Source organism: Scomber scombrus, chromosome 19, assembly GCF_963691925.1.
Source record: "Scomber scombrus chromosome 19, fScoSco1.1, whole genome shotgun sequence".
Lineage (NCBI taxonomy): Eukaryota > Metazoa > Chordata > Actinopteri > Scombriformes > Scombridae > Scomber > Scomber scombrus.
In genome coordinates, this window is record NC_084988.1 from 12,449,182 (window position 1) to 12,472,962 (window position 23,781).

At 39.0% G+C, this 23,781-nt stretch overlaps 2 protein-coding genes across 2 annotated transcripts in view; both read left to right on the forward strand.

The window, feature by feature from the left end:
* On the forward strand, positions 1-5,949 carry nipal3 (NIPA like domain containing 3). Its single transcript, XM_062440318.1, has 11 exons — positions 1-209; positions 554-622; positions 1,049-1,220; positions 1,418-1,477; positions 2,020-2,165; positions 2,952-3,048; positions 3,171-3,306; positions 3,570-3,658; positions 3,861-3,924; positions 4,037-4,131; positions 4,415-5,949. Exons 1-11 carry the CDS (start codon positions 138-140, stop codon positions 4,591-4,593), a joined length of 1,179 nt encoding a protein of 392 aa, XP_062296302.1. The 5' UTR covers positions 1-137; the 3' UTR covers positions 4,594-5,949.
* Positions 5,950-7,287: 1,338 nt separating this feature from the next.
* The window catches only part of rcan3 (regulator of calcineurin 3), a 36,981-nt gene continuing 20,487 nt past the window's right edge, over positions 7,288-23,781 (forward strand). Inside the window, exons 1-2 of the mRNA XM_062440466.1 lie at positions 7,288-7,419; positions 9,284-9,569. Coding sequence (XP_062296450.1) covers positions 9,348-9,569 — 222 coding nt within the window. The 5' untranslated portion in view covers positions 7,288-7,419; positions 9,284-9,347. The remainder of the gene's footprint in view (positions 7,420-9,283; positions 9,570-23,781) is intronic.

A 23,781-nucleotide genomic window follows, 5' to 3' on the forward strand; every position in this document is an offset into this window, starting at 1 on the left:
CTTCGCGACCCGAGGATGGTGTCTTCCGCTACGTAATGTCAGTCAAACACTACAAAAAATAAATGATAGATAGATTAAGTCCAACTAGAGACAAAGCGACAACATGAAATATCTTGTATGTGAGTGTTTGGCTGCTGATGTTAATTAATGAATCGCCTCTGAAGGCTAACAGGATGCAAAACATCAGAGCTGTCGCAGGCTCCTACACGGTGAGGCACAGCAGTTCACTTACTTCACTTTTTAATCGTCGTTTCAGTTTATTATTATTTTTACAAACGTTGAAACTACTTTAAGGACATTATTGTATGTGTATTTTATGTCTTTCCACGTCGAAAAGTGTTAATGACAAAATATATGAGAATACTGCAGACTACGACAGTAAACAAAAGTATCCTGAAGTACGATATGATAACTTCACATCTTGAAGTGGCCACAGAGACGCAATGTTAATGGAAATACTCAACTGAAATCAATTTTTTCTTAAGTATACTATTATTATTTATGCCAGTACCATGAATGAGTTTATTTAACTGACTGTTTCTTTCTTCTGTAGGACAATCTCATTGGGACTTTGCTTGCTATTTTTGGAAATGTACTTGTAAGCATCGCCTTAACTATTCAGGTACAGAGGTACTCCTTCTATTACATAAACGCTGATATTTATATACTCTGGTGTCTGTTACCATATCCTTGATAATAAGGTATTAGTTCAAAGTAAAAGTACATTTATTAAGCCTTCTATATGATATCATTTTACCTTTTTATTGCTGTCCGTATTATGTCATTGCTCTGTGTCAGCATACATCATCTTCAATAGGGCTACACTTTAATTGTTATATAGTCTATTAGCTTTCATACAAGCTTTTATGCTTTAAATACTTTACCACCTCTTTGTGATACATTTGTTTTACCCCTATTGCCCATTTCTGCTATACTGTTGATTTGTAATCTATCAACTGCAAAACCATTTTGGCTTGTTTGTTTGGTTTAAGACGACTTTAAATTTTTGCAGTTGGTTTTCTGTTAATCTTCTGCCTTTCACCTGCAGAAACACAGCCACGTGACATTAGCAGGGACAAAAGACCCTCGTGCCTTCTACCGCACTAAAACCTGGTGGTGTGGTTTTCTACTGACCTGTCTTGGGGAGGTTGCCAACTTTGTCTCTTATGCCTTTGCACCCCTCGCTCTCGTAGCGCCTCTTAATGCTGTGTCTATCCTGGGTAAGTGTTTGTTTCACGCTCCCTAATATATTACAAATAATGTATGAACATAGATATTCAGCAAAACCTCAGATAAATTGTGTACAAAAGAAGCAGTTTCACTCCGAAATAGTGGTATTGGCGGTATCAAACTTGTACATCAAATAAATGAAAAGTAAAGTTTTTATTAACATTTTGCATCATGCTTTGTTTTTCAGCAAGCTCAATTTTGGGCCTTATTTTTCTGCGCGAGAAATCTAAGCCAAAGGACTTCATAAGTAAGTTCAACATAAGTAAAAAGGGATTCTGAATGCATTTGCCAGCAATATGCAGCTGGTGCTACTCAGATAAGGCACAGTACATTTTAGAAAGAAAAACTGTTTATAGTGCCAACTGTAAATGCACTATTAGAGGCTTCAAATCAATCAAATAGTTTTGCATGTGCGTTTGCCTGAAGATGTGGTTGCAGTGGAACTGTCACTGACACTCACAAGCAAATGATACTGAACTTGTGCCATTATATGCAAATTCCTAATCAGTCTTATGGCAGACTGTATTCTGCCTCTTTAGCAGTTATACAGTGACTGAAATTACATTTGAAAGTTTTGCCCATGTACAGGTCTTATTTTGTTGAAAACTAATGCTAATATACTAATGCTACTACAAAGTACAATTTGTTGTGTCGTAAAAAACAAATACTGTTGAGTTTCACTGTGATTTCTACAAGTCCTTCTATTATATCATCTTTTATTTAACATTTTAACACTTTCCCTACTTCACAGAAACTGAATACATGTACATTTTTTGCGTGTTATTTCAGAGCACTATGGGCTGTCCTTCCTGGGCTGTGTCCTTACCGTGGGAGGAACGTACCTCTTTGTAGCATTTGGACCAAACTCTCATGAGAAGCTGAAAGCAGAAAACATTGTGTCGCACATTGTAGGATGGCCGGTTCTCTTGTATCTGGTGAGACATATTCATTTAATTTATAGAAGCTCAAGGCTGTAGACACATTGGATTGAGTTGTTTCCAGTCTTCAAATCTACTGTACTTCCACTTTACACTGAGATATAAAACTATTGGTTTCAGGTGTAGCAGACAAATGTATGAACATTGCTAAGTAGTACATTCAACTTATAAAAGAAACAGCATTTTTAAGAAATTGTATTTTCCATAAAATGCCATTTCTGCTCACCTATTACACCCATCATTCATGTTACACCAATATAACATCTGTGAAAACATTGCAGCCTAGCTTTGGCAGTTCTCATGTTATATTTTTGTTGAGACTGTCAAATATGTTAAATTATATCAGTACTGATTTTTTAAGCTGTAGTTTGTAGTGTTGATCTGGAAATACACCATGTATTTGAGTCAGAGTTAGAGGTGGTCTGGCAAAATGTGTAGTTCACCTTGCATAATTGCAGTTTATACACACCAGAAGTTCAGGCAGTAGCTACTGTGAATCTCAATTATAATGACATCTGCAGAAGTAAGTCATGAAATATTATGTTAAATAACAATTACTAGTATGTGTCATCTTAAATCATTGTCTGAGAGTCACCATTTTTCTGAATTTTTAAGGCACCACATTTTCACTCCCTGAATTTCTTGTGTATCAGTCACAAATCATCTTTTAAAGTGGCAAGAAGTAAATGTCTGGATAATCATTATGCTATTGTTGAATCTGCTGTGATTCCTGTTTTGTCTGTTTGATATTAATTTGGTGTTTGTTATTATCCTTATTGACAGCTACTGGAGATTATCATGTTCTGCCTGCTTTTATACTTCTACAAACAACGTAGTGCTAACTACCTCGTTATTATTCTGCTGCTGGTTGCTCTACTTGGTGAGTTTTCAGTATTAAGGCCAATCATTTTCATACCATCTTTAAATTGGTGCAATATAGGTTATTTTTCCTAATGTTTTGAATGTGTTTTGTTTAATTGTACTTTTGTGTTTGGTGCTCAGGCTCTGTCACTGTTATAACAGTGAAGGCAGTGTCCGGCATGTTGGTTCTCACCATCGAAGGCAACATGCAGCTCAACTACCCGATCTTCAGTGTCATGTTTGTGTGCATGGTGGCTTCAGTGATCTTCCAAGCCAGGTGAGTGTCTGGAACGCCAAAAACAAAGTATTTACTGCAGTTGACTGTTGCAAAAGGTTGTGGTAGCAAAAAGTCATGATGACAACAACTAAAGATACATACACCTTCATGAAAGAGCTTTTATATATTAACCACTGTAACACTCGCTTGTTTTTAATCATGACTCTGTTGCAAGCTACAGATGAACAAAATGACTCATGGTCTTTCAGTAAGTTTTATTAAATAGCATTTGTTCATTATTCTATGTGTTACTATCTTCTTAGATTTCTGTCCCAAGCTTGTAAGCTGTACAACTCCTCTATGATCGCCAGTGTCAACTACGTACTGTCCACCATCTTTGCAGTGACAGCTGGTGAGTTCTGGGATTCTTTGCTTCAGGGTTTTTTTTGTGTTTGACAGTCTAACTGGGATTAACAGGTATGTGCAGTTCACTGGCCAGAACAGAAGCAGCGGTGTTATGGAGCCTGAGGAGGAGTGCTCATTTGCTCCTTTTACACATCTTTACAGTCACAACATGTTAGTCATCCAAGGTTTGTTTTTGTTTTTATTTTCAGGAGCTGTGTTTTACTTGGAGTTTAAAAAGGAAGATGTTCTTCACATCAGCATGTATTTGCTGGGGTGAGTGACCATCAACCAGTGCAGTATTTATAATGCTATAGGCCAACTCTAAGCTACACAGAAAACAGACATTTGACAAAGGCTGTAACTGATTACTTTGTACCATGTGCAGATCTGCAGCCTGTTTCCTGGGCGTTTTCCTCATCACCAAAAACAGGAAGAGGACCAAGACCTTTGAACCTTATGTCACAATGAATATGGCTAACGGTTGGTATTAACTGCACATGAATAGAAAATACTTTTATTTAGATTTAAAGCTACACTTGGCACATTTCTTTATCAGTAGAGATACGTATCTATGTATTTTAACTAATTACCATGCACACCTTTAACTGTCTCACCAAACTTACCTAGTGTACCCTTAAAACACTAAATACAAGGACTGTGAAACTAAACATTTTGTATGAGATTTTAACTTTGCAGTTGCTTATTTTAAGTTGTCAAGGAAGTGTGTACGGAAGTTAAACTTACATGTCTTTTCTGTGATCAGGTGTCCCAACTATTCATGACAAGGGCCTGGTAGTTCAGCCAGACTTCAACGGTTCTTTCTCCTATGGTGCTCTGGTCAACAATGATGGAGTGGCTCCAGCTAATCTACCTGTAAACCTCGAACAACCGTCGGTCAGCTCCAGATCCATCGATCCATCTCATGACCTGAAGAAAGATTAGAACCAACCATTTATATCTTTTTTTTTTTCGTCTTCACTCCATTTGACTATAAACACAATTCAAGGACATGGAAAGGCCAATATGGGTAGCTTCAGATTTCTTTTCACATAAACACCAGTAAAGGAAGATTTCCTGACTTTCCAAACTCTCCAGCGAGTTGAAGTTGTCCATTGGGTGCTTTAATGTTCTCTTTACTCTGTCTTGCACACCTCTCTACATACCTTCTTTTTTTTTTTTACATCTCTAAACCAAAACGTAACCGTTAGAAGCTTTCCTATTTTCAGATGATGTCAGATATATTCATTCCAAAAATGAACAGAAGTAACCTGAAGCTGCTGGATGTCAGTGTTGGTAGAGGCCATGTGGATTCACAAACATGGCTGCAGAAATACAACAGCAGATACAGTGTTGTGCCTTGAAGCTTACTGCCCTGTGTTAGCTTTGAGATGTGAGGGCTGACCTCTATGACTGTTAAGCAATGCTGTTCCCATTTACTCTTAAATGGGAACATACAATGATGCGTTCTTCCATTTGTAAAGAGGATGGTCAAGTGACTCCTCAATTTCAGGTCATTATCAACAATATTATGTACATAATGTTGCTGTAGACTTTTTCAGAAGACTTGCCAATGAACATTTGAACTTTGAAGCTGTTTTAAATATCTGCCTGTCTTCTTTGAGCAGTTTTCACTCCACAGTCTTCTGCCTCATTCGTGGGATTGTATTAATACTTATTTCCGATGTGACCAAACAATAGCTGCAATTGTTTTAATTTATTGTAATTTATTTATAACATTTAAAGTATGCTTTTAATGTGCCTTTTTAAAAGTAGCTTTACACTGGGTATACTACTGTAAAGGCTGTACAAGTTAGGGTAGGTGAGGGAAAACCTCACTGCAGCAGTTCAGTTATCAAAGGGAATTGGATCTGTCATAATGGTTTTGACAAAACATTTGCATTTTGAGATTGCTCATATACTGTATAACTAGTTACACGTATAAGTAGAGAAAGTCTATTCGAGTCTAAATTGTTTCTTTTGCCTTAAAAGAACAAAAAACATATTCATTTGGGCTGTCATTTAACTTAATGCCTTGGAGTTGATGGCAAATCAAGAAAACTGAAAACATGCAGTTGATGTTGCTAAATTACCATGTTTAGTGTATTTCTGATGTAAATTGTTCATGCATTTATCAGAAGCTGGAAGATAATACAGCACTAAATGAAATATCTTTAAGTGCTCTAAAATAAATACTCCATAATGAATTAAAGGCTGCGTAATATATACACTCCACTTCTACATACAGTATGTGGCAATCTGTGTATACAGTGTTAATAAAGCAGAGTCTTGGCACAGTATGTAGTACGTGGTTATTTTGGTTTGGCCCATGATTGTTGACTGAAGTGTGTTGTGTGTCAACATTTGCATCCCTTTGTGAACTATCTGAAACCAGTTTTGCTGTTAATGTTGACTTCTAATGAAACCCGTATAGCCTTCGAAACACTGTCGTACATTTTCTCGTTGTAAATGATATACTGATAATTACTTGTTTGTCTTTTTTTTTTTTTTTTTTTTAAGCAAAAAAAATTTCCTAATTTTCAAATTCCAGTTCTTGAATCTCAGCATTTTCTGGTCTTCTGTGATAGTAAACTGAATACCTTTGAGTAGCAACCCTTCATCAGTTCTCACAAACTTGGCGAGTTCCAATCAGCAGCGTAGAAAGAATGAGGCCAAACCAGCACCGTCACTGCCTTTTGCCCGTGAGGCCATAAAGGAAAATGATGAACCTGAAAAGAAATGGTTTTTAAAAGCTTGTTATAGGTCTAATACTGTAGTCTGTAGACATGGTTCTTCTCACTGAATATAATGAGGCAAAAGCTGAGGATGAAACCTAATTTTCTTTGTAATTCACACTAATGTCACCACCCTTCTTTTGTTAGGATAAATGTGCCAACATACTGGGCTGCAACAGAACAGTCATGTTGATGTTGGATCATTCTACAAAAAGGAAATCTTCCAGCTCTTTCTGATGAAAAGTAAAATCTACTTCACAAACTGCACACTCCAGCTCTCCACACAAGCTCTGTGACAGCAATGAGGAGGATTATTTTGGAAAATAGCAAAAATAGCAACTATTAAACGACAATTTAATTTATTTAGTTGTATGTGAGTGTTGTCACAATCCCGTAATCATGTGTGCACTCTGGTGCGTAAAAAATGCTACTAAAACCAACAACCTGGCCCCTTTTTGAAACTGTATGGCCTCATGTTGTCTGCAACAAGTAATGCAAAGTTGAGGAACTAACTATCTTAAATATTGAAATATTTTGTCCTGTAAAAGTGTGAGCAACAGGTGGACCCAGAAGTATGCATTGGAATCTATCAAACAAACATTAAAACATTAAAAAGGTCGTTACAGATGTAACTATTTCGTAATGTTTACACAGTAGATGTGATTAGTAATTGATCCACAGGCGGAGTGACACGGCTCAAACAAACCGAAGCGTGGTTTTGCAGCAGGGCGTGCACTGGGCCACTTTGCCGTTTGATCGCCACCAATCTTGACCCGGAGCATCCTCCCCTTTGCTACAACGTGATTGGTCACTTCGAGGCTGCGCCGGCATTTCATTGGTCACACCTGCAGGCCCTGACGCTGGAATAGGCTGCATCAGATAGTGTCCAGTAATCCAGCAACAACAAACAACAACGACGGCTCTGACAGCAGCCTTTAAAATGTCACAGCAGCTGCAACAAATTAAACTGAAAATTCTCATTTTAGTCCTTTAAAAAAAAAGAGTTGTCGTGGCTACTTTCTGTGACGGCAGTGAGGTGAGTTTGACAGTCATTTAACAGCATTTAAACCGAGGAGAAACAAATTATAACATTAACTTCATTTCCAGGGTTTACTAGTCGTGTGAGCGCTATGACTCTATGGAAACTTTCCTTTCACTATAGGCTGAAAATAGTATTTAGTTTTGGAGATTAGAAAAGGTGCCTTCAGGAGAGAATCTGTTGGCTATCATAAACGTGCCGGCAATTTTTGCAGGAGCCCTGTGCGTAATGTGTGGACTTTCCTGTTTATGCAATGCAAATCTTTGATGTCACGATCCTCTCCGGCCATTTATACATCATACGAAGACCCGTGATGTTACTGGTGCCACTGCCTTCGTGTGCCCCAGCTCCACGTCATTGTACAGGCTTAAATTTACTGCAGGTTTCATATCTATAATCAACATCCACTCTGTTTTCTGAATATATGAGTCTTACGACGTTATTGTGATTAACAAAAATACAGATGATAAGCTTCATTTGGTTAAATGTGCCGCTAGATGTCACTCTATACACAGTACAGTATTGGAAATTTTGGCGTTACAGAAAATCTGACAATTAGTGTCATAATCCCCCTAACCCGTTTCAGATTTGGCTTCATCATAATATTTTCTTCAAATTCTTTAATCATTACAAATTCTTTATATTCTGGGCTGCTTTTAAAATTGGGTTCTTATGTTCTTTGTTGTATTAATATATATTTAAAGGGGGAAGTTTGTTAAGAGACTGTTACGTTAATATAGATATTAAGCATCAGATAACTATAATAATTTTTTATTATGGATTATTTCCAGTTACTCTTTGGATTAATCGATTAATAGTTCGGTCTATGAAAAAAACAAGAAAAAAGGCAAAGGTGAAGTCTTCAGGTGTTTATGTTTATCTTTATTTCTAACATATAGCAATTAAGAAAAAACAAGAACAAAACAAGAATACAAGAAAAATGAACAGTAAACATCCACTACAAACTCTCAATAAACAAATACTCATAAACAACTTAAATAAACAGTATAAATAAATATGTCTGAATAGCAGTAGGAAGAAGTATACGCTTATAGTCCTACCCCTTCTTCATAACTTTAACAATTGACTCATGGTTTATCATCAATACAACTCACAACCAACAACCTTAATTATATTATGTATAACCCAAATATTCACCAAGTGCCAATCAGATATATATATATTTTTTTTTAAAACATAACCAAAAGATATTCAATTTACTCTTTGTCATATATTTAACTTTTAAGATGCTGGAATCTGAGAATGTTTCCCCTTTTTTTCACAGTTGTTGCTTGAAAAATGACTGAAAGATGAATCCATTATCAATTGTTTTTCTGTTGATCAACTGATCATTTCAGCTACAAAAGCACCTCTGCAAGATTGCAAGATGGTTCTCTAGTGACTTTGTACTGGGAGCAGCTGCTATATTTTCTCTTATAGTCACCAATGAGTGCCCAGATGTAACTGAAGCATTAACAGACAGACTGAAATTGTGATATTTTAAGCAGGGAAACTGACATAAAAGAAGGATCTAAACATGGAACTTGAAGCTATTTTCCTCCTCTCTGTTTTCCAATTATTTCTTTTTTTACTTCATCTTTGCTCCTGTTGACATTTCTTCCTCATTGTGTGCTTTTTTACTGCCACTCACTCCTTAATCTTCATTCTTGCCACTCTCCCCGTTTCTCTTTTATCTCTCCTACACCTTGCCTAGTATCATCCCTTGATGAACACTTTACTGCGGTCCTGAAATCTTCACGCACCAGTGTTTCACTATCACCTCATTTTCTCCACAAACATCCAGCCAGTATATTCCCCTTATCTGCCGATGTCCAATCTCTTAACCTACCCTTCTCCCTAGTCGGATCTTACCCAGCCTCTGTGGTCCCACTCCTGCCTGTCTGCAGCCTCCTAAAAGGCTCAAGATGCTGCGAGAGAGCTCCAAGGCTTGGAGCAATGGCTCAGAGGCCTACAGCAGCGATCCTGAGGAAGACGACGACGACGAGGAGGAGGAGGAGGAGGACATGGTGTTTGGGGAGAATGATCAGGACAGCATGGTGGAGGAGATGATGGATCTGAGTGACCTCCCCATGGCTCTCTTTGCGTGCAGCGTCCATGATGCCGTGTTCGAAGAGGACGTGGACAGGGTGAGATGGAGCAAACTCACTTTCTGTGTGTGTGTGTGTGTGTGTGTGTGTGTGTGTGTGTGTGTGTGTGTGTGTGTGTGTGTGTGTGTGTGTGTGTGTGTGTGTGTGTGTGTGTGTGTGTGTGTGTGTGTGTGTGTGTGTGTGTGTGTGTGTGTGTGTGTGTGTGTGTGTGTGTGTGTGTGTGTGTGTGTGTGTGTGTGTGTGTGTGTGTGTGTGTGTACTCGGAGCCCAGCAACACATGCACAACGTAATCCACAGCTTTTGCTCCTGTCTGTCAAAGTCCAGTCACCATTTCAAGCTGCGCTGCTGATTGCTCAACGGCACAGGCACACAAACACACACGCACCTGATGCCGGCTGTTTATTTGCCAAGGAGAGAGGATAACAGTATGGCTTGCACGGAATCGTGAGCCTTAATCCATGTGCCTGTGCATGTCATTCAGTCATCACCCCATGCAATGTCTCATACATGCCCACTTATTCTTCTAGATGTGGCAACAGGCATCATACAAATGCATCAAATACAGTCACATTTATGCATGCACATTTGTGATCCTGTTTGCTTGGAGGAGGACACAAAGATCATACTTTACATTTTCAAAAATTTGCTGTCCATCCATTCCTCCATCCTTGCAGCTGGCATGCTTCATATCTTCTTTACTCTCTTTGTATTTTGCCCATTCCAAGTCTTTGCTTTTCTATCTATTGTATCTTAAAGCTAACCATCTAATCTTCCTCTTAACAGTTTTCTCTCATCTTTCTGATCACAATATACACACTTGCATGTTAACTTTTTTCTCCTTTCTCGATTCTTTTAATATTTCCCTTTCTTTCTTTCTTTCTTTCTTTCTTTCTTTCTTTCTTTCTTTCTTTCTCTCTCTCTCTCTCTCTCCTAAGTGTTCGTTATTTATCCTCTCTGTGTATATAAATTCAAAGCAGAGAGGCTAAATCTGGCACATACACAAAATCCCTTTAAATGAATCACTCCTGCTTTGTGAGTTTGCTGTTTGTATACCCATTGCTCCTAGCAGTGGAGCCCCCCCCCCTTCACTCTTTTCGTTTTGCCTCCTCACTTCATTACGATTCACACTCCGGCTTTTAAGTGGAAATGCCACCCACGCACCCTTCAGTCAGAGCATGTCAATAGATTGTTCTCCATATGGTTCAATTGAATGAGCCATGCTAAAAATAGAACTTTTGACATTTATTTAAACTTTCAAAATGAGGACAGGAAAGGGATGAGGTATGAAATATAAAAAGCCAGGTTGCTTGTGATATTTTCAAAGCACGAACAGGGACTTTATTAGGTTGTTTTTGGCTTGTAGCAATACTGGTCGGATTTGTACATTCACATACACCCATAGATTCATTAACTTATTTTAAATTGCAAAATTTCAGCATTTTCTTAACTGATAAAAACTTGACATCTCTAAACTCTACATCATCAGTGAAGAACAGGGACATGGCAACCTACATTTTTGTGTCTTTGGGCTCTTGGCTCTCTCCCAACACAGACGTTACCTTCTGTTTCTGTTCTCAAAGGCTTGCATGCAGGAGGATGTGCTGTTTCAGTAATCACGCTGTTCTCCTTTAGAGAAGGAGGGAGGCAGAGAGAGAGAGAGAGAGAGAGGGAGATATGTGCCCTCATATTTATAAGACACTCTTAGCAAGCTGTAAAAGCCTTTTCCTTTCTTCTGCATTAGTGCAAAGAAAGTAAAACCTAGTGGCACACTTTCTCTTTTATGTGCAGTATTTGTTTCCTTGACCAGCTTTTAGATAAAATGGAGAGACGCTTTAAAAGTGTTTGTTTGGAAGTTCAGCTGAGGTATTGCCACATCAGCCCACCTCTTCACTGAAACAATTAGGTTAAAACTTTTAATTAAAAAAGCCTCGGACAATATACATATTGTGCAACAATAGAAAAACATATATTGTTTCATATAATGCTCTATCATTTATTTAGTTGTGATGCAAATTACACACTTTACAGCAATATTTTGTGTATCCATCTTTCACATTTATAAATTACTCTTCTTGGAGTACATACCAACTATTTATTAATTTAATTGAAATATCAGGTATCATTATCGGGGTATGAAATGACCTACATCAGGATGTAAGATTTTGGTCATATTGCCCAACCCTAATTCTTGTATTTATGACAGAGCTGCACTTTCATATTTTTAAACATTTGTCAGATCAGTTGCTCAAATGGCCATTATTTTTGATTCTTTGTGTCTCCATTTAAATTAAGTCTAGTAGCCCATTTTGTATTTTGTACTTAATGTCTCAAAAGGTCAAAAGTCTGAATGCATTGTGAACATCAAGACTATTTTTCAAAGCCTTTTTAAGGATTTTAGATTAATTAATTAGTTTTTTCCTACCGTCTGGACCACTTTCAATAAATATCAAAATTAAAACATGAGACTTGCTTAAAGATACATTTTCACAATGAAAAGCACGTCAGCGAGTCTTTCCTGTTGAATTCTTTGGAAAAATGTCACACCAATACCAATACATCCTTCATTCTATTTTTCTTCCTGAACTGTATTTTTGTACATATGATTCAATTTTTTTTAGTTTTTTAGTCAAATGCCTTTCTTCATCTCAATAAAGGTTGGTGGACTGTATAAACAGCAGGAACAATAATTGGAAGTAAGCAGCTTTATCGGGTTATATTTCAATGTTGTCTATAACCCAAAATAAACCTTCACCCACCCTGCAATTGTTACCCAAATTGAATTGTACTGAATCTGCACTGAGCTATATCAGATTTGACTTGTAAAGTGCTGAGTTGGATATAGCCCTGATTAGCTTCCTTAGCCTGATTTTCATTTTGGTCTGAGGAATGTTCATCTCATTACATTGTGAATACGATTAACAGTACTGCACAGAGTGAACACAGCTGTAGCCAGTGAGGCTTCTAATTTTGACACGATTCATTATCTATAGCACACTCAGCAAACAAGTGTGCACAAAGAGTGAGGGAGGTAGAGACAGAGGTAAACGAGGCAAAGTGGTTACTGTGCTTGTCAAGAGAAGGGTCACAGAAGACATTATAAGTGGTCCCTCATAGGGCCCAGTGTATATCAGGCCTAATCAGCACAGAGCAAAGCTTTCATCACTGCTGCTACTGCTGTCAGATTGAGCTCTCCTCAATCCATAATCAGCACAATCAAGCAAGCGCCAGCTGCTAGCTTAACACAGCACCAGGGAAAATGTTTTTATCTGCCATGTAATCACAACCGAACAAAATGTTTTTAAGTTGGTGGTCTACAGTACATTGTTGCAGGGTGACGCTAAATAATTGTTTTCAACTTGAAGCTGCACTAATCAGTATTTTTTTATATATTAAGAGTGGGTCAAATTGTCAAGTGCAATGTGAGAGATGCCACTCATAGTGTTGAAGCCACACAGAATTATCACCCAACGTAGGCCCTTATGAAGATAGGAGATAGGACAAGAACCCCCCCCTGGAGTCTAGGCACTGGCGGTGGTGGAGTGGAGCCAGCAGGTGGTTGATGTCTTCCTCGATTTGAAGCTCATGGTGGGGATGTGGAGGCGGTGGGTAGGGCTGAAAGACAGAATGGCAGAGTTGAGAATATTTAAAGAATGGCATCTAGAGGCATCCAATTGGCTTAAGGAATATGGGTAGAAATATTATTGGTCAGGTATGACGACATCAGAATTGTGAATGAAGGGATTTTGAAAGCATGAGAAAACAGATGTTACGGAGAGAAATGGAAGGGGAGGGATAGCAGACATTCAGCTGTAGAGGAATAAAGTCAAAACTCGGAGGAAGATAGTTCCTTCTTAAACTCTTGCCAAAGCTTCATTGCCCACTGTTTTTGCTACATGCCCAGCACCAAATGATAAAGAGACCATCAGCCGCTAGCAGGTAAACATAGTGGAGTATTTAGCAGCTAAAGAGCTAGATGTTTGCTTCAGGAGTTGATGGAGAGTTGAAGGACACATCACTTGAAATGAATGGAAATAATGACCTTTGATTTCTGGATGTGTAAATTGGCAACTGTTTGCTAAGACATATTTATATAAGCGGATAATATGTCAATGGTGTGTTCACAGCTTGTTCTGCTGCCCCCAAGGGACCAAATATATTTAGACTGCTTTCAAGGTTTGGCTTACCCAAATTACAAAAAAACATATTTTCTCTCTTACCCCTAGTGATATCTATGCAGATAGTTTAGATTTTACGTCTGTTTTTGAGATTACTGCCTCTACATCATTAGAGGTGAATGTAATTTGTTTGTGTTGCTCACAGCATTGAAAACTAAAATTCACCAGTAGGGTTGTGTATCTTGAAATTCCTCCGATGACAATAATGCCTAAGTTTAAAGAGATCACTAAGCACAAAAAGAATATCTATTCTATCTGCATGGCTAGGTACTACTAGAAGAGAGAAAATATGTTCCTCTATTTGGGCCAGCCAACCCTTTAATGATATGCACATTGGTTTCCCAGTACCAAGAATACCAGCAGCAATGGATAACTTTCTCTATCTTTGCTGCAGAAGTGCTGTAAGGATTTGTCAAACAGTTCCACTTAACGATGCATTAGCAGTGTAGCAGTGATAGAGTACTGTAAGTATGTGAAAAGTTGAGCTGCTCTGATGGACCAACTTCAGTCTAATGTGTTCGGTAGTATATAAATATATATGTGTGTGTATATATATGTGTGTGTATATGTGTGTGTATATATATATATATATATATATATATATATATATATATATATATATATATATATATATATATATATATATATATATATATATATATATATATATATACACACATATATATATATATATATATATATATATATATATATATATATATATATATATATATACACACATATGTATACATATGTATACATATACATATACACACATACATATACACACACACATGCGGTTTCTTTTTTCATTGGGATGAAAAAGTACAACAACCCCAACTCAGAGTGGAGCAATGAAACACATCAGGGACTAAATATAGCATGATAGAGGATGTGAAAAGGGAGATGTAAAGTGAGTGTCAGTGCGTGCACCGGTCATCCGCACACACTATACATGTACATACAGTGTGCATGCAAGCGCATTTGTCAGACTACAGTCTATTTTTGGGCGTTGGTCTCGGGGGGGCGGGGGGGTGAACATGAGGGAGAGGGTGCTTGGCAGGCTGAAGGTCAGACATGATGCAGTGCAGTGCAGTGCAGTGAGTGAGTGCCGCTGGCCCCTGCTCCTGCTGCGGCCTAAATATATTATTCTGGTACACTGACTGGGGTTGTCTCACCGACCTGGTGTGCTTGTTTTGCATCTATTTATCAAACTGAGGAAAGCATAGAGCAATTTCATTGTTGAGCAGACTGTATATGCAACACAATTTAAACAGAAATTTCTAAATTACTTATCTTTTATTGAGATTAAACCAATTTTTGCAAAGGTTACCAATTGTTGGCCTAGATTACAGCAGCTGCATTAAAGGTATGTTTGTGTGGGCAGAACTTTAAACAAGGAAGAGATAAAGTAACAGATAATATTAAGGGCCTGTACACCCATGGTAAAGCCACACACGTAATTTTAATAGTTTTGGTTGATTAGATCTTCTCTCATGACTGTGCTGTGAGCAGATGTGATTGGCATCCGCTTGACTCTCCTGTTAGCTTTGTTGTGCGTGTTAGGGCAGGACAAATTGGTGTGATCACACTAGATTTTACCTGGCGAAAATGTGCTCATGTGGTGTGTCGAAAAGCAGACAGGATATGAAATGGGACCGGTGTGGTTGTAAGCATAAATCGCAGCCTTGTTAGCTAGCTGGCTGTGTGTTTTCTCATAGTTCTGAGACCATTAGTTCTGTCAATAAACAACTGTTTTGACAATGATTATTATTTAATGTGTTAAACAAACAAAAATGTCAAACAAAAGCAGAAAACCTCATATTCTCAAACATGAGGTTTGCTGCTATTTCCTAATTTCATATCATTGCTGGAGTGCTACTGATAAGCACCTTGAATACATTACATTGGGCTAAGAAAATTTGATAGGCATTTTTAACTATTTTCTGCCATTTTATTAGCATTAATCAAATTATGCTTTAACAAGAAACTTTTTTATTCACACTGTCTTGTCCCTCCTTTTTATATTCTTCAAAGTGGCTCATCCCAGAGTTGGCTCATGTTGCATTTTTGAATCCAGTAATCATATCTGTACTCTGATATTGGATTAGAAAATACCTCTTGAACACATTAATTGTGTTTCAATTCAATTGCAATTTGGGAAAAATGCTTCCCACAGCTTAGTTTATTATGTCTTGCTGTGCTTTCTAAATCCCTAATCTATAAACATCTATCTACACGCATCTATTTAAAGGCATCATAATATTCCCTCCATGATGAAAATCATTTCACAGCAGCAGTTTGATCTTTTTTTTCACTTGCCAGTCATACAGTACCACTCCCACACCTTCAAATAAAGAGCTTCAGGGAAACACATTTTTGGCTCTTTAATGAGTGATTATGATTTGGTTTTGTGCACGGTTGCCTCAGTAAAAGCATCGGCTCTTCTTGCCCCCCACCTTTCCTCGCCTATTACACAGGGGCTGATTATGAAACTATAAGATTTAGGATGCTATGTAAGCCGCTGTGTCATTTGTTCTTGTGCGATTCTATTTAAATTAAGATTATTTTCTGGTTCAATCAGTCTAAAAAAAGAAGCGCACTGTAGGCGCATTCAAGAGTATCAGTTCTCAATACAACAAGAGTATAACCACTTATTTAACTGATGCCAAGACTATGAATTGAGGCATAACTACAATCATATAATCCATAAAATTAGCTAAACAGCTAACTGTGACTGTGAGGGTTTATGAGAACCAGTCAATTCTTGGATCTGTCTATTTGTCTATATTCTATTTGTGCTTTAAAACTATATTTTAAAGAGGAAAAGGTTTCCTCTTCACAGAAAATCTGCTGGACTGCGTTGTACATCTTAAACTTCATAATAAAGACATTATTTTATCTTTTTGTTTACTTGCAGAACTTTTGTTGTTGTGTTCAAATCTGCAAAGCTAGCTCCCCTGTGAGGCTGGTTCATGGAGTTATTTAATAGAAGGAAGGTGGGGAGACCAGGATTCAAACCAATTTCTGCTGGTTGTCATTTACAGAAAAGGACTATTGACATTCTCCTGGCAGTCGTGTTTGTAGTGTTGTTACTTTGCTGGAAAAACGATCATGAATGTGTCTCTCCCCTATTCATACTTTGGTTCATGTTTATTTCTGTTGTTCTTTAGATCTTTCATTTGTTCATTTCTCCATTGAGTGTGTTTTCATTTAATGTATAACCACCTGAAAATAAGAATCATGTTTTCATTAGCTTAGAATGAGCCCTTGAGGGAGCGGGTCCTCATCCACGGAGCCCCCCATTTTTCTACAGAAGCCCAGACTGGACAAACCAAACACTGGCTTTGGAGAGGGCCTTTCACGTTTTTTTTTCGTGAGTTTCACGGCCACTGTAGGTTCTCCTACACCCTTGGAAGGGGAGGAAGTATTCATTTTGTTACATTCTGCAACTTCACCTCTAGATGCCACTAAATCCTACACACTGCCACACTGCACCTTTAAGCCTGTCTGTGTTTGCATCTCACTCTCTCTCACTCTCACTGTCTTCATCATGTTGCTTGTTGACAGTCTGTACCCATGATAGCGACGTCTGGGGGTCCATGTGGCCGTCTGTGCCTGTGATTTGTACAGTTTGAGCATCTGTTGCTTTGGTGGCTGCTCAGTTGTCTGAAACAGATCTGAAGCTATATCAAAAACTCTTCTTTTCTTTTTCATTTAGTTTGCTTATGGGCCAGCCTCATCCTTTTAAAGTTTGCAATCTCATCGCACCAGTTTGCCACTTAGGCTCATCTCAGTTGCCATATGGATCCCATGGCTTTAAATTAGACCTGTTTGAAGAGAAAGAATAGAGAGCTCTTTCTATCCTCTGGTGAAGCATCTCTTTGTTTGCCTGCCTCAGAAAATGGCACCCACTTCTCAGATTGCTATGTTGTCTTCGGAGCAGTGTGTTTATGTAGATCTGAAACCGCCTCGGGTCCTTTCTTTCTTTTCTGAACGTTTTTTTTTTTTCTTTTGTATTTTTTGTTGTGTCTGGTATTCTAGCAGTAGCAATGCCTGAATGGGGGTTAGAGAGTCTGCCTAACCCATCCTAGGATTTGACCTGATTTCAAAGCAAAGTAATCAGCAGAACCATCGGCACGTGTCGCTCTGTGCTTCCTCTGTCTCTGTCCTGCTCACACAGCTATGGCAGCTCATCTCTGCAGCTCCTAAGCTGCTGGACTGGGTTAAAACACTGAACAGCTGCTGGTGGCCCACCAGATGTGGGCTGTGAACCAGAAACATACTATACTCTTATATTTCTGTGGCACTGTTTCTCAATGTACAATGTACTGTACATAACGCAGCCTTTTTGACAGGTATTTGTATTAATTTTTTACTGTTTTACAAATTAACATCATCAAAAGGTGTTCCCAAAGTAGTTTCTGTGATATCCTTCAGCAAGCATGTTTTTGAGTGAAAAACTCACTAAATGATCACTGCACGTTCTTTTAGCACAAATGATTGTACACATTTCCCGTGAGAACATCGTTTTTGTTAATAAGGCGAAAAGAGTTGGAGTCAGAGTTGCCCTTTGGGAGTTGTCTATCACTAATAATTAAAACTTGATTGCCAGAGGCCATGTAAATCCATATCTGTCAAAATTTTTAAAATCCAAATGACTAAATGCTGCAGCAGCCACATTCCCTCCTGCACATTTCATCCTGTCAGCTCGTCTGCAGAATTCAAACCACCAGAGAAACCAACTTGGAAGGAGTGTTTATCAAGACTACTCATGTTAGTCATTTACAGTGGATGACTGGTGTCTGCTCGTCGTCAGGTATTCATGCCATCTTTTGCACCTGACGACCCCTCCGCCTGCATCTCTTTCTGTGTCGTTTTTTTTCTATTTTCATTCACCCTCTCACTACTTGTGTTCCCTCTGTGCTATCCTGCCTCTCTGTGCCTCTCTGTTCTCCACTCCTCTGTCTCACCTACACTCTTTAGATCTGTCTCTTTGCCCTGTAGACACTCTTTTATCCTCCCATCCCTCTGTCTCCCCCTGGCTCCCTGCGCCTGTACTTGGCTGCTTGCTTTATAAATAGCTTGGCCTAGATTACAGCAGCTGCATTGGTGCTGGCACTAGGGGTTGATTTGGCAGAGCTAAGTGAGGTAGCCTGGTATAACAAGGGGTTGGCAATGAAGAGATTGTGTGTGTGTGTGTGTGTGTGTGTGTGTGTGTGTGTGTGTGTGTGTGTGTGTGTGTGTGTGTGTGTGTGTGTGTGTGTGTGTGTGTGTGTGTGTGTGTGTGTGTGTGTGTGTGTGTGTGTGTGTGTGTGTGTGTGTGTGTGTGTGTGTGTGTGTGTGTGTGTGTGTGTGTGTGTGTGTGTGTGTGTGTGATGAGGACTGCAGTCCCAGCCTATCCACATTCACCAGAGTCATTCCTTTCATTCTTCTGCTTTCACATCACACACATACAGACAAAGCTCATATAATTTGTGTGTCTGTGTGGACTCATATTTTTATACATTTCTATTTTGAGTTAGTGTAGTGAATAAATGTTTAGTAATATCTGCTGTCTGTTAGTATGTGTATGTATGTAGGTGTTTGTGTGTGTGTGTTTCTGTTTGAATCCAGCGATGTGTTATAGCATAAATACAATATATATTTGATAGCAGATTCCAGTGTTTGTGTTTGCTGCTTTGTTTACCTCCTGTGTGTGCGCCTGCATTCACATACATGTGTGTGTTATGAGCATGCGTATATCAGGACACCGTGATGATCCACTGCCCTGATTTCCTCCCTCCTGCTCCTCTGCACAGCTCCACTTCAGAATACAAATTCTGCTCGTCAGTGAGTCTGAGACACAGCTTCTCACCCTTTGAGCCTCTCTGCCTGCTCCTCTTCTCATCTCTTACAAAGTGCATCATGCATTTTAAGACTCTGCTGTAACTAGATTTGTACCCTTCAATTAACTGTGTGGCTCATCAATGAATTCATACCGTATGCATAATCATTTATTGTTACATGGAAATGAAAAAACAGGAAAAGGAAACACTAGTGGAGCATAGATTTTCTAAATCTAACCATCTGTTTGTATTTTATAAAAACAGTTATTATAATTCTATTTTACTTGCATGTTATTATACATATTTACATATATTTGATGGACTAAAACAGCATTTCAGAGGTGCTCGTAGGTGGATTTTGTGACTGTTACACATATGATACACACATGATATGAGTAGTATTGATCTTCTCATCTAACTCGCAATAAAGTAAATGTATTTCCCAAAATGTCACAATATTCCTTTTTTTATTGTGGAATAATCTATTCAATAAATTAGACATTTGAAAAGAGTAGCATCTCCTATTTTGAAATACTTGTTGACATTAAAGTAAAACACCTACTGTTATGAGCATTTGAAAGGTTGTAATCATGTGAAATGCACAGTCGATCTCCACAGTCACAAATCATTTTTTCCCCCCCAAATAGAGAAACATGTTTATACTTTACAACATGGAGTCTTGTTCAGGCCATGCTAACTGTGAGAACTAGCAGAGGGAATTGTGAATGAGGAGCGGAGAATTGAGAATGAGGAGGAGGAGGAGAACTGCAGAATGAGGCCAGAGAGGAAGAAAAGTGCTTCATCATCCACAGCGATCCATCCTACTTATCAGCAGTGACAAAGGGATCAGAACAGCGCATCGACGCAGTGCTTTGATAACCAAAAAACATTAATCCAATGGGCTGTATGTTTATGGCTAATACTATACAGCAGGAAAACATGACATGACACTAGATCATGTTAGACTGGACCAGATTAAAGTGCATGTGAGGTTTTAGTTTAGCCAGGATGGCTTTGAGGACCCTGGTTCAAATCACTGTGCGCCAGCAAGCATCTCCTCTGCTGAAGTTTCTTTGAGCAAGACGTTGAATCTCCACCAGCTTTTGTTGACCCTCCACTTTGTAAATAGGGGCAAGTGAAAAGAGAATTTTCCAACACTGCATAAATAAATTATCACAACCTTCGGCAAGCTAAGACTACATTAGATCCCAGAAAACAGCGTAGATTCAAAAGAAAAGGTGACACAGGCACTCTGCTTTATCTTGTGATTAATGAGCTGCGGGGGTGACTCTGAAATTATATCTAAACCTGTCATGTAACATCATCTGTGTCGCCCGCTCTTACTACCGTGACATGAAAGCATAAAACAGATTCACTCCCAGCAGATGAGCGGGCTGACGATGCTGTCCTGGCCTATGGGCCAACATGCTATAGTGTCTGGTGTGTAGAGGCAGATTTTTCCAGACTTGTGCGGGTGACTGACTGATGCTGTCTGGTTGAGGAATGTCACAGTCATCCTCACATATCTCACTCATGTTCTCCGTCTGCTCAGCGTGGACAATGCCTGACACACACAGACATAAATAGCCCTTACCGCCTAGAGCCTTAATATTAATGGCTTATAGTGGACTTAGCTGTCTCAGTCAGCTTGGCAATTATTATTATGAAATGAAGAGAGAGAAAGAGAGAAATGATCTGAGTGATGGAAAGAAGACTTGGTTTGTTAGGATATTATGCAATGGCATAATGTCTATGGGATTTTTTTATGATCTGTCTTGAGCTCGAGTGGAAACTCTCACTGTATCATCGTAAAGAAAAAAATGAGCTGTAGCAGCAGTGGTGCAGTCATCAGCTGCTGCTTTTATTGTGAGTGATAAAGAGTCACGGTACAGTTAATCTCTCATCAACAAGTGAACACTAAAAGTACACTACAGCTCACTGAGAAGTTATTTTAAAGTTTTCATACGTTGGGTCTTAAATGAGATCAACAAAGTATCTGCATGGCCATTGTATAACCTTTAATGCCCAAATTAGGTGCCTCTTTATTTTCTACCATATCTATTAGCTGCATGTAGGTAGATCCTGTATCATATCAGCATGTTCACCATACACTGCAGCCATGCAATCTGTCTGTTATTCTTAAGCCAGCAAAGCCACAGATCATGTCAACTGAAGGCTGCTCTAACTCCGGAGCATGCAGCTGAGAGGCTTGCTTATGCAATTTTGCATTGACGGGGTGGAAAAAGTGGTGTGGACGCCTACATTAGGCAGTGAATGTTGACACCCAGTAATTTGAGCCCATTTACTGTATATAAAACAATATTTTGTGATTTGTTAACGGCTGTTCAAATATAGCTCTTATATTATTGTAATTTAAGTGACACAGACACAGGAACCTGTACAGTCTGATGCAGTGGTTTCCAACCTTTATTTCTTGTGACCCCTTAATACAAAGCATCATCTACTTGCTTCACAAGGAATTTAAGACAGATTTTCCATTTTTTCATTGGCTACTTTGAAGACTGAAGAAATGAAACAATACAAAAATACACATACAATGATGTAGAAGAATTTAGATTTTCTTGTTTACTATCCCAGAAATCATTTCACAACACCTTAGATTCATCTCATAATACCCTGTGAGGGTCCAGAGTAGTAGGGAACCTCTACTCTAATGTAATCCAATAGACAACCCTTCTTTGACGTGACTGTGTGAGATGTTGGTTTAACTTGATGTTGATTTTTGAATATTAATTTTGCAACTTTGTGAGACTCGATTTGCGTCATACAGTAGATGTTCCTGTTATTACGTCCAACCTCTATGGCACTTATTGTGTTCATTGTCAATACAGAAGAAAGACATAACCGCTAAATCACAGGCTCTCTGCTGGAATGCAGGGTTAATCGGGGACAGGGATGCTGGTGTGCCATGTATAGGTTGCCACAACACGCATTTTGTTTCACCAGCATCTCAGCGAACACACAACACACCAAAAAATATAAGAAAAAAGAAAAAAAGAAAGCGGAATAAACCGGACCGTGAATTCTGCATTGCCCGTGCCCGGTTCGTCGAGCACTGTAGTGGCGTAAAAACGACGAACGTGAGGATGGTAATGACGTCAATGTGAGGCAGAGGGGAGGGGGAGGACAGGAGAGAGTTTGTGCGGCTGCTGCAGCATCACTGTCAGCAGCGCGCCAGTGCAGTGAGGAGTCCAGCAACTCTACCAGCGCACACAAGACACCACAACAGTCCGCTGGACTTAACGTTGAGTTTGGGGAGGAAAAACAGATTGACTCTTTCTCTGCGACTAGCTAAAGAGGGAAGAGAAAGACTTCAACTCCATTTTGGGTTTTTTTTCTCCCCCCAACCACGAAAGGGAATGCCATCGATAAATATGAAACTGGAGATGGTGACCATCATCGCCTGCGAAGTAGACACCGAGGTGTTTACGTCAGACAAAATGCAGGTACGGTTTTAGCACAAAAACGCACGTTGCAACTAATCAGTACGGTTTTGCCCTTGTGGTGTGGTTGTGCAGCAATGTGCTCGGGACCGACTGCATGCTGCCCTGTAGAAGTGTATGCATGTAGTGACGTTGAATGCAGCCCTATATCTCAGACGAGGATTTTTGTCAATGGGAGCCGCAGCTCGCCGAGACGCACGGCACAGTGATTGACGTTGGATGAATTGCAGAAATGGGTTAGATAAGGCAAGAATGGCACAAGCATAAAACGATCCTTCATGCACCAATTGTTCTATCGTTTGGTTTCAAGTTTTTACAGAACGAGTTTGTTGGGAGATGATGCGCAACTTGAACGGGAGGGTGTGATGAATTTGATTGTCCATGCAAGGCACATGCAGTGGAAGAAGTGAGGCAGTTTTAGACGCAGTGGCGGACAGACCCTCATGCTCCCCCTCTGTATCTCTGCTCTCTCCTCATCCCATCAGCATTGCAGGTGCGCTAGGTTAGATGAGATACCGTAAGAAAAAAGAGCTACTGCATTCCAAGTAAACATTTTTGAGAAATTTTATAGAAACGTCACAGTATGCCAAAATATCGTATTTTAAATAAAACTACTACAAGTGAGGATGGTATTGATGCCATTGAACCTACAAATACATGTAGCATTGGTAATGTGAAGGTTTTTTTCTTCTGCAGTTTTAAATTAAAAAGAGAATTAACACAATGTACATTTAGGTCATTAACTTAGTACTGACTAACCAAAACCCACCCTACAAAGGAATAC